The sequence below is a fragment of the Microcaecilia unicolor genome, unplaced genomic scaffold (genome assembly GCF_901765095.1).
Source record: "Microcaecilia unicolor unplaced genomic scaffold, aMicUni1.1, whole genome shotgun sequence".
NCBI lineage: Eukaryota > Metazoa > Chordata > Amphibia > Gymnophiona > Siphonopidae > Microcaecilia > Microcaecilia unicolor.
The window spans coordinates 140,585-154,460 of NW_021963111.1; the positions used below are offsets into that span (position 1 = coordinate 140,585).

The 13,876-nt window shown below is 43.4% G+C and overlaps 1 protein-coding gene across 1 annotated transcript in view; it reads left to right on the top strand.

Annotated features, from left to right (window-relative positions):
- The first annotated feature begins 10,193 nt into the window (after nt 1-10,193).
- The window catches only part of LOC115458944 (ancient ubiquitous protein 1-like), a 39,334-nt gene continuing 35,651 nt past the window's right edge, over nt 10,194-13,876 (top strand). The window contains exon 1 of the mRNA XM_030188803.1: nt 10,194-10,362. Coding sequence (XP_030044663.1) covers nt 10,322-10,362 — 41 coding nt within the window. The 5' untranslated portion in view covers nt 10,194-10,321. The remainder of the gene's footprint in view (nt 10,363-13,876) is intronic.

Genomic DNA, 13,876 nt, shown 5'->3' on the forward strand with positions numbered 1-13,876 from the left:
CCCAACGCGTAATTAAACTCTGGAATTCGTTGCCGGAGAACGTGGTGAAGGCGGTTAGCTTGGCAGAGTTTAAAAAGGGGTTAGACGGTTTCCTAAAGGACAAGTCCATAAACCACTACTAAATGGACTTGGGAAAAATCCACAATTCCAGGAATAACATGTATAGAATGTTTGTACGTTTGGGAAGCTTGCCAGGTGCCCTTGGCCTGGATTGGCCGCTGTCGTGGACAGGATGCTGGGCTCGATGGACCCTTGGTCTTTTCCCAGTGTGGCATTACTTATGTACTTATGACAAAAACAAAACAAATTTTTTAAATATAATTTATCATGAAATTAGGTTCAAAAAATGTGTAATAAAGAACTTCACTCGCATAGTCTATTAATCCATATGCTTTGTCAAACAGTCCATATACAACAAAGTGCTTGGGATGAAAATATCTTTCATAAAAACTTATCTGATCATCGTTCATCCCATTAAATGCCGAGTGGTAGGTTCCAATGGTCCCGTTTCGCACTGCTTCTTCAGGGAACCACACCGCAAAAACCATGAAGTTCTGAAAACAAAAAACCCATGACTTAATACAAAGATTCTTAATACAAAGCTGCAAAGGACTAAAATATACATCAACCTATGCATCCAGCTTCTCCTACATAAGCACACAACTATTGAATGCATGTTATGATTCTGCCGGTTTGGCTGAGGGGGAAGGGGGACGTCTCTTCTGATTGGCTGCCAGGGGTTGTGCTGACGTCAGGGGATAGTACTTTAGCCTGCAGCTGAAGAGTTTCTCTGCTTTTGCGTTACTTATCTGGTGGTAACAGGAAAGCCTGATAGGTTTCTCTCAGAACGTGCTCTAGGTTCTGACAGGGATCTGTGTTGATTTAGAGTATTCTTTTCCTTCCCTCTGGGTTAGCTGCTGCTGTGTGTGTGTGTGTGTGTGTGTGCGTAGCTCTGTAATCAGGGTCAGCTGCTCGTTTGTTTAGTGGGGGCTGGGCATTGCTCAGCCTCCGGGGCTCTGGGCTGAGTGAGAGCGTTCTCCTTTGTTTGTTTGTTTTAAGGATTTCTCTTCCCAGTGTCCTGGCCTGCTGGCTCAGTGAGTTTAACCCTTTGTGTACTGTGTGTATTGTATTCCTGCCTCTGCCAGTGTGTTTGTTTGGATGGGCCCCACTCCCTCTCTGGAGGGGAAGCATTCTCTCTGATTGTTTGTTGATTTATGGCACTCTCTCTCTGCTGGCTCTACAAGCTTAACCCTTTATGTTCTGTGTGCCTCTGTCTACAGTGGGTTTGAGGCAAAGGCTTTCTGCCTTCCTTTGTGTTTGGTTCCTCTGGCTTCTGCCTGGGGCTCCTACCCTGGTGGGGAGGGGGTTGCTGTGTTAGTTCCCCTGTCCTGCGCTAGTCCCCTGCGTGGGCGTGGCCCGCTCTGGTCCTTTGTTTCCCCCTCTGCCCTATTGCTGGTGTTCAGCGCGTGTCTGGCATCTTGGGGCCCTCTGGGTTCTTTCACCCCTCCCTGTGTGTGATTGGGTTCCAGTTCAGCCGTGAGGCTCGCACGAGTGGCTCTGTCTGCGTGGGTTCCGGTTCGGCCGCGAGGCCCGCCTGTATGCCTATTTCCCTTCTTCCTGAGGGACTGGGGGGAGGAGTAGCTTAGGGGGTATTGTGTAGCTGGGGTGTGCGGTGGTGGGTCGGTCTCCCCTTGGCCTGGGTCGGCGCCCTGCTGGCCTCGGCCAGGGCCCAAGGGCTCACGACCAACCCAACGGATTACAATGCACTACCAAACGTCATGAAAACAATGCACAACCTCACAAACTTCCGGAAATCATTAAAAACCAACTTGTTCAAAAAGGCATACCATAACGATCCAACTTAAACACCTGAATCCTGCAACACAACAAAACCTATACCAGACCTGGACAATACTTAACTCTTCCTCCTTCATTACCTAATTTACTCTAATACAGTCTGTCACTCATGAACTCTAACGCAATACCACTCTGTATTTCTTATACTGGAACTGGCGATCGCCATCACGGTACTATGTAAGCCACATTGAGCCTGCAAATAAGTGGGAAAATTTGGGATACAAATGCAACAAATAAAATAAAAAAATAAAAATCCCTCTCCTAATAATTCCTAGCATTCTGTTTGCTTTTGTGGCCGCCACCGCACACTGGGCAGATTTCAGCATATTGTCTACAATGACACCTTTTCTCGAGTGCTGCCTCCTAAAGTGGACCCTAGAATCAGATAATTATGATTCGGATTATTCTTCCCAATGTGCATCACTTTGCATTTGTCTACATTAAATTTCATCTGCCATTTGAATGCCCAGTCTTCTGGAAATGGCGATCGCCACTACGGTATTTGTAAGCCACATTGAGCCTGCAAAGAGGTGAGAAAATGTGGGATATAAATGCAGAAAATAAATAAATAAATAAATAAGCCAATTAGGATAATCTCTCTTACCCCTCCCCCATGCTGCCGTCATCCATGTATACTCAAAACAAAGCAAACAAACCTATGAGCTGCTTCATCCATGTTGTTGTTCTTTATTGTTGGTAGCATTTTTATTTGATCCCACTTATATTTTCAAGCATACCAGTTTGTGCAGCATAATGATGTACACAGAGGAAGTATAATGGAATAACTTTTCATAGTTAGAGTAGCAATTTGTTATAAATCGTAATCAGTGGGTCATTTAGAGAGGCTGGTTATAGGGACACCCTAGCACGTGTTATAGTCATGCAGAGATTGTTTTCTCCTGGTAAAGGTCCACTAAAACAAACATCATGTTATGAGAATCAGTTGCTCAATATTTAGGGCCCTGTTTACTAAACTGTGCTAGAGGCATAGTGTGTCTCTAGCGTTTAGCATGTGCTAATTTTTAGGAAGCACTAAAAACTCTAGCACACCTTAGTAGGGCCCTGTTTACTAAGCCGCACTAGAGGCACGTTAGTGTATTTAACGCACACTAAGCATTAGCACACGCTAACTGTGTAGATGCCGATAATATTCCAATGGGCATCTACACAGAGTGAGCTAATTTTAGCACACGCTAAAAACACTAGCTCACCTTAGTAAACAGGGCCCTCAGAATTTCTATTTATTTATTTACTTGCTTATTTATGACATTTATATCCAACATCAAATATGAATTAGGTTGAAACCTGGGAGCATTTAAAATCTTTTTTTCCTGTGCCTTGATTAAAGGAGAAAGATGGTTTGTTGGAACTTGCTCCTTTTGTTTTGTGGAATGCAGTGGTATATTATAAAAATGCACTTAATATTGTTTATTATTACTATTTATAAGAGAGATATTGAGTAATGTATATAAATGCATCCTGGGAATAATGATGGCTAAGGAAAAGCTGCAGTAGGAGAGCTGGAGCTGAATGACATTTATCTTTTCCAAATGGTGATGCAAAGCTTAATGGGTTTTCTTTGTTGAAAGACCAGAGTAAATAATTTCTTAGCTTCTTGTTTAAAATCAAGGATGAACAAAGCTGGTGGAGTGGAAATGAGTTAGCGTGAGTTCAGCAAACAAAAGCTAGCCTTAAAACTATTAGCTTGTTGATATTCAGCAGAAGTTAACCAAGTCGAATTCAAGCTTCCTATTATGATTTGATAACAGCATTTTCTCAGTTATTACCCAAATGCAAACACAATTATAATGTTAATTATATGACCGTGTCTGCCTCTGATGGCAATTAGACTAACCCAGTAGTGCCAAAACCTAGTCCTGGAGGCACTCCAGGCAGTCAGGTTATAAGGATGTCCGCAATAACTATTCATGAGAGAGATTTGAATGCACTGGAGATAGTGCATATAAATTTCTCTCATGGATTTCATTGTGGATATCCTAAAAACCTGACTGCCTGGGGTGCCTCCAGGACCACGTTTGAGAACCACTGGGCTAACACATACATACAACAGTAGCCGCAGTCCATAATTTAGTAATTCTCAAATGTTCTTTACTTAGGTTTCCATCAGAGCCCTTTCTTTGACAGTTTTGGATTTCTGCAGTTTTGTGTTTCCCTTTCTTGAGTTTCTTGTTTTGCAATAGCGCAGTCTGTGTTAACAAGCTTCTCAAACACAACTATCTCCATCACATGTATGAATATGATCCAGTAGGAAATCATGTGCTTTTGTTAATTAAAGCTGTGGCCAAAAAATATTATGCGCTTTATTATGCAGGCAAACAATACACTGCAAAATACAAAATAGCAAGCAGCACAGTATTAACTGCTAAGTTCACGCAAAGTTAATTATTTTCAGTGGAAAATAAATCTGTTAAGAACATAAGCATTGCCATACTGGGACAGACCGAAGGTCCATCAAGCCCAGTATCCTGTTTCCACAGTGTCCAATCCAGGTCCAAGTACCTGGCAAGATCCCAGAACAGTAAAACAGATTTTATACTGCTCATCCTAGAATATGCAGTGGATTTTCCCAAGTCTATCTTAATAATAGCTTATGGACTTTTCTTTTAGGAAATTATCCAAACCTTTTTTTAAACCCTGCTACTCTAACTGCCTTTACCACATTCCGTTGAGTGAAGAATATTTTCTCTGTTTTAAATGTACTACTTAATAGTTTGTGTGGCCCCTAGTCCTAGTATTTTTGGAAAGAGTAAGCAAGCGATGCACATCTACCCTGTTCCATTCCATTCAGTACTTTATATACCTCTATCATATCTCCCCTCAGCCGTCTCGTCTCCAAGCTGAAGAGCCCTAGCCACTTCAGCCTTTCCTCATAGGGAAATCGTCCCATCCCCTTTATCATTTTCGTCGCCCTTCACTGCACCTTTTCCAATTCCACCATGCTTCCATCACGTTGCAAAAGTAAACAATTTATACAAAGTACAACCAAAATTTAGGGCTCTGTTTACTAAGCCATGCTGTAGGCGTGCAAACCTTTTAGAAGAACGCACTAAAAATTAGCACATGCTAATGCTAGAGACACCCATAGGAATATAATGGGTGTCTCTATCATTAGTGCACACTAATTTTTAGCGCACGCTAAAAAGTATGCGCACCTACAGCATGGTTTAGTAAACAGGGCCCTTAATTTTTATTTTCATCAGCAGGAACCAAAGCACTCTAAAACAAGTCAGAAACAACACAGTTTATACCTAATTGTTCAACCACCCTTAGGATTCAGCTTTGGATTTAAAAAGCAAAACCATGTGCATGTAAGGTCTGGATAAACAAATTAAAGCAATGAAATTTTAAAGCATATGCCCATAATATGTAATACTAGTAAATCAGGCTTGTTTCTGACACAAATGAAACGGGCGCTAGCAAGGTTGTCCTCGGAGTGTGTATGTTTGAGAGAGTGTGTGTGACTGACTGTGTAAGAGAGAGAGAGTGAATGTGCGAGTGTGTGTATGTGACAGAGAGAGTGAGACTGGGTGCGAGTGTGTGTGTGAGAATGAGAGTGTGTGCCATGAGCCCCCCTCCCTCCCTCCCTCTGAGTTCCAGGGTCGCCCCCCTCCCTCCCTCCCTCAGAGTTCCAGGGTCGCCCCCCCTCGCTCCCTCCAAGTTCCAGGGTCGCCCCCCTCTCCCTCCCTCCGAGTTCCAGGGTCGCCCACTCACCGATTTTCCAGGGTCGCCCCCCTCCGATTTCCAGGGCCGCCCCCCCCCTACCTCTCTCCCTCCCCCCGAGTTCCAGGGTCACCCCTCCCTCCCTCCGAGTTCCAGGGTGTCCCTCCCTCCGAGTTCCAGGGTGGCCCCCTCCCTCCCTCCGAGTTCCAGGGTGTCCCTCCCTCCCTCCCAGTTCTAGGGTTGTCGTCCCTCCCTTCCTCCCTCCCTTCCAGTTCCAGGTGCACTCGCTCCAAATTGTAAAAATCATCTTCACACGAAAGCAGCGTTAAAATGCGTGCAGCCTCGGCCCTTCTCTCTGTGTTAGCTCTGGTCCTGCCCTCATTGTGGAAACAGGAAATGAGGGCGGGACCAGAGCTAACACAGAGAGAAGGGCCGAGCGTGCACACATGGGGGGGGGGGGGGGGCGGCAACCTGGGGGGGGCGTGGCGTTGCAGCAAGGGTGGGGCCTCATGCTGGTATCATGCTGTTGGTCAGTGCTGCAGTTGACGTACCTGGAAGTACGTGACGTCGGTTCAGTAGGTGGAGCCACGGAGTCAGCTTCAGAACGTTGGAGGTGCGTTATATTAGATAGGATGTGGTAACAATAATGAAACAATGTTGGAATATTCACATAGCAGGCAGCCTGAGCCAACAGATTTATTTCCACTGAACATAATTAACGTTGTATAAACTTGGCTGGTAATAGTGTGCTAAACTGTACAATGTTTGCACATTTAGACTGACTCTGGACTTCTGTGTGAAGGTAGCTCTGCCCTCATTATTCATAAGAACATAATAGCCATACTGTTTCCAACAGTGGCCAAATCAGGTCACAAGTACCTGGCAGAAATCCAAATAGTGGCAACATTCCATTCTACCAATCCCAGGGAAAGCAGTAGCTTCCCCATGTCTGTCTCAATAGGAGACTATAGACTTTTCCTCCAGGAACTTATCCAAACCTTTTTTAAACCCAGATATGCTAACTGCTGTTACCACATCCTCCAACAAAGTTTCAGAGCTTAACTATTCGTTGAGTGAAACAATATTTCCTCCTATATGTTTTAAAAGTTTGTCCATGTAACTTCCTTGAGTGTCCCCTAGTCTTTGTACTTTTGGAATGAGTAAAAAAATCTATTCACTTCTATTCATTCTACACCACTCAGGATTTTGTAGCCCTCAGTCATATCTCCTCTCATCCGTCTCATTTCAGAGCTGAAAAGCCCTAACTTCTTTAGTTTTTCCTCATATGAGAGTTCTATGAACTGGAAAATGTTGGCAAATTTAGGGCCCTGTTTACTAAGCAGTGCTGACGCGTTAGCATTTTTAGCACACGTTGATTAACACACACTAACGCTGTCGCCCACAGGAACATATGGGCAACTCTAGCATTTAACGCGCTTAGCGTGGCTTAGTTAACAGGGGCCCTTAGACTGACTCTGGACTTCAGCATGAATGTAGATCTGCCCTCATTAATGAATATCTGTCTTTTAAATAGTAGTAATAAACAATATTAAGTGCATTTTTATGATGTTCCACAGCATTCCAGAAAACAAAAGGAGCAAGTTCCCACAAACCATCTTTCTCTTTTGATCTAGGCACAGAAAAAAAGGTATTTAAAATTTCAAACCTAATTCATGTTTAATGTGGGATATAAATGTCATAAATAAGTAAATAAATAGATAGAAACTCTGAATGTTGACCACCTGATTCTCATAACATGATGTCTATTTAGTGGCCCTTTACCAAAAGAAAAAAAAAATCTCTGCACGAATATAACACATGCTAGGGTGTCCCTATAACCAGCCAAATGACACACTGATTATCATCTCTCTATATAAAACGCACCTCCAACGTTCTAATGAAGCCGGATGCTTCAAAGTTCTAAGTTTGTAGTTGTGTAGATCGCTGTTTGCCCATGAGTGTCTGCCCCGCCCTCGCATCAAAACGTCATGACGAGGGAGGGTAAAACGACGTTACCAACACGAAACCTTCAAAGAATCCACGGAGTCAGCTTCAGCACGTTGGACCTGCTTAAAGTTTGGAACGCTGGGTGACTGCACGGGGGGGGGGGGGGGCAGGGGAGAGACCAGGATCGCTGGGTGGCTGCAGGGGGGGCAGGGGAGCACAGCAGAATCGCTGGGTGGCTGCAGGGGGGGCAGGGAAGACAGCAGAATCGCTGGATGGCTGCAGGGGGGCAGGGGAGCAGAGCAGAATCGCTGGGTAGCTGCAGGGGGGGCAGGGAACAGAGCAGATTCGCTGGGTGGATGCAGGGGGGCAGGGGAGACAGCTGAATCGCTGGGTCACTGACGGGGGGAGCAGGGGAGAGAGCGAAATCGCTGGGTGACTGGAGGGCGGGCCAAGGGAATAGCTGGGTGACTGGAGGGAGGCAGGGGAGAGAGGACAATCACACACACTCTCTCACACACACACACACACTCACACTCAGTCATACACAGACACTGGCACGGTGCTGCCAACCACGCAGGGGGGGGAGAGGCAGGGAGTCCTGAGACCGCAGGGGGGGAGGGGGTCCTCAGACCTGAGAGGGGGAGGGGTCCTCAGACTGTTGCAGGAATTGAGATAGGAATTTGTGATACTTCAGGAGTCAGACAGCACACACCAGAATGAGGGAGAAATCTTCTTTATTTGCCAGCAAACAAAGCAGGACATCAGTTCTAGCTCTCTTCTCTCTCTCTCAGCTCTCTGGATGTTATGGCTTTTGTCTGTCCTCTTCAGCTCTCTTCTCTTCTGTTGTCTTCCAGCTTTCTTTCAGCTCTCCTTCCTTTCTTCTGACGTAAACTGCTTCTGCTCCTACTTAAATACTGTTCTATCCCCCTCCTAGCCTTGCCCCCCCTTACTCTCCAATTGGTTAAGGAATAGATTGGTTACCTGGCCTCAACCAATCATTACTTTAAAAATATCAGTTACATAGGTTCCAGACATCCTAAACTGACCTGTGACCTGGGGCCCCTTACACCAGACATTTGGTCTCCAGAACTCTTACATTTCTCATTATGATTGATTTCTCATCTATAGCTTAAACTGGGTTCCCTTAGAGACCAAGAGGCCCAATCTGACATTGGTTATTCTCATATTCCTAGTCAGCTTCATACTACCTGCTAGCTGAACTCTGGCATTCATTAAAGAGGTCAAAAGCCAATCTTACTTAATGGCATTCAGGACCATTTCTACATTTACCTACAATTAATCAAGGAGAAGAGAGCTGACTAGTCCTGACCTCTTTCACCTATCAGCTTCCTTCACAGAACTAGCTAAGACCGTAGTTAATTCAAAACACATGTTGGCCTCTTCACTACAGACTTTGCTTAGAACGTCAGACAAAGAATAATACAGAATTTAGAAAGGTATCCTACATATTAATTACACAGAAAAACATATTCTAAAATAAGCATCCTTATAAGACATATTCTAAATATCAAAAACTTGTAAATACTAATCTATTACCTCTCTCTCTAAATAGTATTTTCTTCTAAGCATTTTAAACTAATCCTAAACAAACTGCCTGCAATATGCCGGCTCATAATAGAATACATATGTGTTTGCTTAGCAATCCATCAATCACAAGGGTCTTTCTGACCTTTCTAACCCAGCCCGGCAAACGCTAGACTTCTAGTAATTAATTCCAGCCTGCATTCCTTTATCTTGCTTGCAAGGTAAAAAGCTAGAATTCAAACACCACTTTTAAACCCCAGATTTTAACAGAATTAACCCTTAATATGATTTCTCAGAATTATTCTTTGCCCATGGCTGCCTCAAGACCACACAGGGAGGGGGGAGGTATCTCTGTCATACACTCTCTCACGGTCAGTGTCTTTCTCTCTCACTCACTATGACTCACACTGTATCACATACACTCTCTATGTGTCACACAGGCGGTCTCACACACTCGCTCTACTACAATCTCGGACTCACAGAGAGTCTGTGTATTGCACATATATTCTCTCACACTCTGTCTCACACACACACACTGTATCTGTGTAAAACACACTCTCTCACACAGTCACTGTCTCACATAGGCACTCGCACACACTCTGTCTCACAGACACACTCGCACCCTCACTCACTCACTCTCTGTCACACACACACTCGCACACTCTCTCACACACTCTCTCTCAAACATACACACTCCCAGGAAAACCTTGCTAGCGCCTGTTTCATTTGTGTCAGAAACAGGCCTTATTTCCTAGTTTATAACAAATTACTACTCTACCTACGAAAAGTAGTTCCGTTATTATACTTCCTCGGTGTACAACCGTATGCTGCACAAGCTGGCATGTTTGAAACAATAAGTGAGATTAAACAGAAATGCTACCAACAATAAAGAACGACAACGTGGATGCAGCAGCACATTGGTTTGCTTGCTTTGTTTTGAGTGTACTCCGAACTAAGGCTGCGTGAGTGCGTGGGGAAGGGGAAACACAGACCAACAGTGGCTTCAATGTTTAGACGTCAGGCCGTCTCCTGTACCTCATTGGGCTCATCTCGTCTCCAGTTTTCATCCAATCCCCTGGGTGACGCGTATCCGCACGCCCACCCCGGAAGGAATCCTTTTCAACTTTAACTCTGGAAATTGTACCATGGGAGCCCCCCCTCCCCCGGGCTGCGTCACACTTCCGGAAGGTGTCTTTCCATTCCCCCAGCGTGCCCCACGCGGGCTAGCAAGCGGCGGGTGAGATGTGGGGTGTTGGCGGCGAGTGAAGGCACTGGGCCCGGCGGGAGAGAGATGGAAGCACCGACGGCCGAGAGGCTGTTCGACTTGCGGAGGTGAGAGCGGTTGCTGCGTGTCTCCCCGTTTGGTTTTGAGAGAAGATGTAGCCAGTTTGCTCCGTTCCCTTCCACTACGGAGCTGATAGGCAAGTGGAGGGGGGATAGTCGTGGCCTTCGACCCCTTTGCTCGCTGATCCTGCCGCTAATATATTCAGCACTGTGAGGGTCAGGCGGCTGCGCCAACACCTGCAACGGTAATGTTTCCCACACCACCTCCATGAGGCGATAAAGAGAAAAGAGCACGAAAGTAGGATTTCATCATTGGGCTGGTGCTCAGTAAGGAGTGGAAGTGCCAAGAAATCAAGTACAAGGCCACAAACTGAACCCTGTGGTTGTTCATGCACTTTGGATGTCTATCTGTATATACGTTTTAAATAGGAAAGGCTGTGCTTTTCAAAAATATTTAGTTGTGGTATTAAATTCTGGGTCATGTACCCTAGTGGCTGGCTCTCTGTAGTGGAACTGGTCGCTTTTTGATTTGGGGTTACCAGTTTCATGGAACCGGAGACACGGAGGGCGCCGATTCAGTTAAATCAACAATACGTCGCTGTTAAATTTGTGTGGATTCAGTTGACGATGAAGTTGTTTTTTTAATTATACTTGCTCCTCTTAGCCACTCCCATCGTGAGGCTAACCACATAACAAAACGGAGTAAGTGTGGTTCCAGTGCACATCTGTCTCTTGCGTGCATGCAGCATTCTAATCTATATATAGGGTTTCGAAAGCGCGTTCGTTGTGCCTTTTGTCATTGAGTAAATGTAACTAAACGTGGCAGCGAATACCTTAGTCCACAGGAAGGTTATGTGCTACTTTCGGATTCCTAATATCTAGACTTGTGTAAACGTATAAAACTTAGTGGTAGTCACATATGTTAGCAGGGACTCCCTGCTTTTTTTGTCTGGCTACGTAGCGTTCTTAACTGTTGAGCCAATGCAAACTTATTTTCTCCGGTTACAACTTGAAAAAAAAGACATTGGGGCTCATTTTCAAAGCACTTAGCCTTCGGAAGGCTAAGTGCTTTGAAAATATGCCTCATTGTATACCTTTTTGCAATCTAAAAAAAAAAGCCCTCAAGACTGAAACAATTGAGAAATCTTTGAAGTAAACGTTTTTGTTTTTTGGTGAAAACAACAATACAAATACACATGTCAGTATGCACTAACTGCCAAAGAGGAGCAGAACAATTACCAACATGAAAACATGAGCATCAGCATACAATTTTCAGGGTATCTCCCCCCCCCCCCCCCCAATACTGCCTCCATCCAATGGCAAAACAGAACAAATGTAATGCAAATGAATGGTGTCTGAAGCAGTGCCTCCCCCCCCCCCCAAACCCTCACCCAAAACTAACCCATTCATAGTATGGAGTCACAGAACTCTAGGTAATAAACCAAGGATAATATAGAGCAGTGGTTCCCAAACCTGATCCTGGAGGCATCCCAGTCAGGTTTTTGGGCTATTCATAATGAATATTCATACAATATACTCAACAACTATTGCACTTATATTTATCTTTATTACATCAATTAATCTCATAAACTAAACAATTGTTGTCTAAAATCCCCATATATCTATCATTCATTCAATCATTCACTCTAATTCAAATCTAATATCAAAAAATTATTACCAACTCTATAACATTAGAATTCCTGGAGTCAAAGTTACATTTATAGTCTTTTAACAAATTATACTCTTATCATTAACAACACTGGTGTGAAACTTTGTTAATTGCTCTGTCAGTCAAAGCACTATTTCTTCTTTGCGATCGTATCTGAACTGATGCAGGTTCTCTGTGGCCGTGTGAGAATCAATCCATTGATAAAGTCAATTACCCACCACAGCAGGTTTAAAACAAAGCTTTACAGTCCATCGTAAACCATGACTGATTTACTAAGTGCAATAATACTGAATGACAGCAGTTCCATTCACCGTAACTCCACTCTTCACGGGACTAATGTTGAACCTTTTCCTAGAACTTCAAAACTGCTTCACAGAAGTTGTCTTCTCTTTTGTTAACTAAAACAATTGTACTCAGACAGACCCTACACGATCGTGTTTCGCAAGATTTGCGTCTTCAGGGGTCGATAATCTAAGTAAACAACAATAATACCATACATTTGTATTACACACAAATTATTTCAACCCTTTTAAAACCCAATATTGTAAACTCTTACCGGCTGTACAAGTAGCCAAACATTCAGAATTTCATGCCATGACATTAATAGAATATTGTCGGGCTTTACGTATTCCTAGGGGTCTACGGCTATATAAAGAGCCGAGATTCCTAGAAGATTCTGACTATGTGAAAAGGTGGAATGATATAATTTCAAGATGTTCTTTGGATTTAATGCTCATCACAATTGATAAATTAAATAAGTTAGTAGATGATAGTACTTGTGAACTAAACACAAAATTGATTGAGTTGAAAAACATGTCAACAGTAGATAATTATGAAGCTAAATACAAAGAACACATGCAAATGATTGAGAAATATCGAGTAGAAATTAGATCTCAAAAAGTATCTAAATACAAGAGAGATGAGTTAGATTATACGAAGGGTTTCATCTATCCGTGGATGAATCAAAGTAGGAAATCTAGACGTAACAAAAAAGGTAAACGAGTCACATTTATTAATTCTTCAAGTGACTCATCAGGAGAAGAACATGGGAATGAGAGTAATATAATGAGAAATGTTGGTGGCCACACTGAGACATCTTTAAAACCAACCATTTTAACAGGGCAACAAATAGCAGAAATGAATACACAGCCCGTAGTACGCCCCAAACGACAGGGCAGAAAGATTCATTGATAGTGTTTAATCTATCATCGAAGTCTTTGAGCCCTATTCAATATCAAATCTTAAGTTTGGGGCTTACATTTGTTCCTACCCAGTTTCATAATGCGTTTGATATCCGCATTAATTTACATAAATTTTTTAGAAAACTACGTTTGAGACTGTTTTTTGGAGAGAATAACCCTATTGAATCTGATATTTCATCTAGTCAATCTAAGTCCTTCTTGCAGACGCACCGATTGCCCTCTACATGGCTTCCTCATGGTCCTATAGATTCGGCTATTGTGACGTTTCAACAATGGGTACTACATGATCTTGAAAAATTAGAAGCAACTTTGGGGAGACAGTATGGTAATTTGACAGCTTTGCAGCGGCAAGCAGTTGTAGATTTACAGAGGGACGAAAACATTATAATTTTGAGAGCTGATAAAGGGGGAGGAGTTGTGGTACAGGATAGATTAAAGTATGAACAGGAAGCATTCACTCAGTTAAATGATTCAACATTTTACAATCCGTTACAGGAAGATCCTACTGCCCAGTATCAATCACGGGTGTATGAGTTGTTAAAGGATGCTTGTGAGAAAGGTGTTATCTCCATTCAAATATTTCGATACTTGTTTAAACAATTTCCAAAAATACCCACCATTTACTTCACCCCAAAAATACATAAAAGTTTGGAAAATCCTCCGGGCCGTCCCATTGTTTCTGGATGTGAAT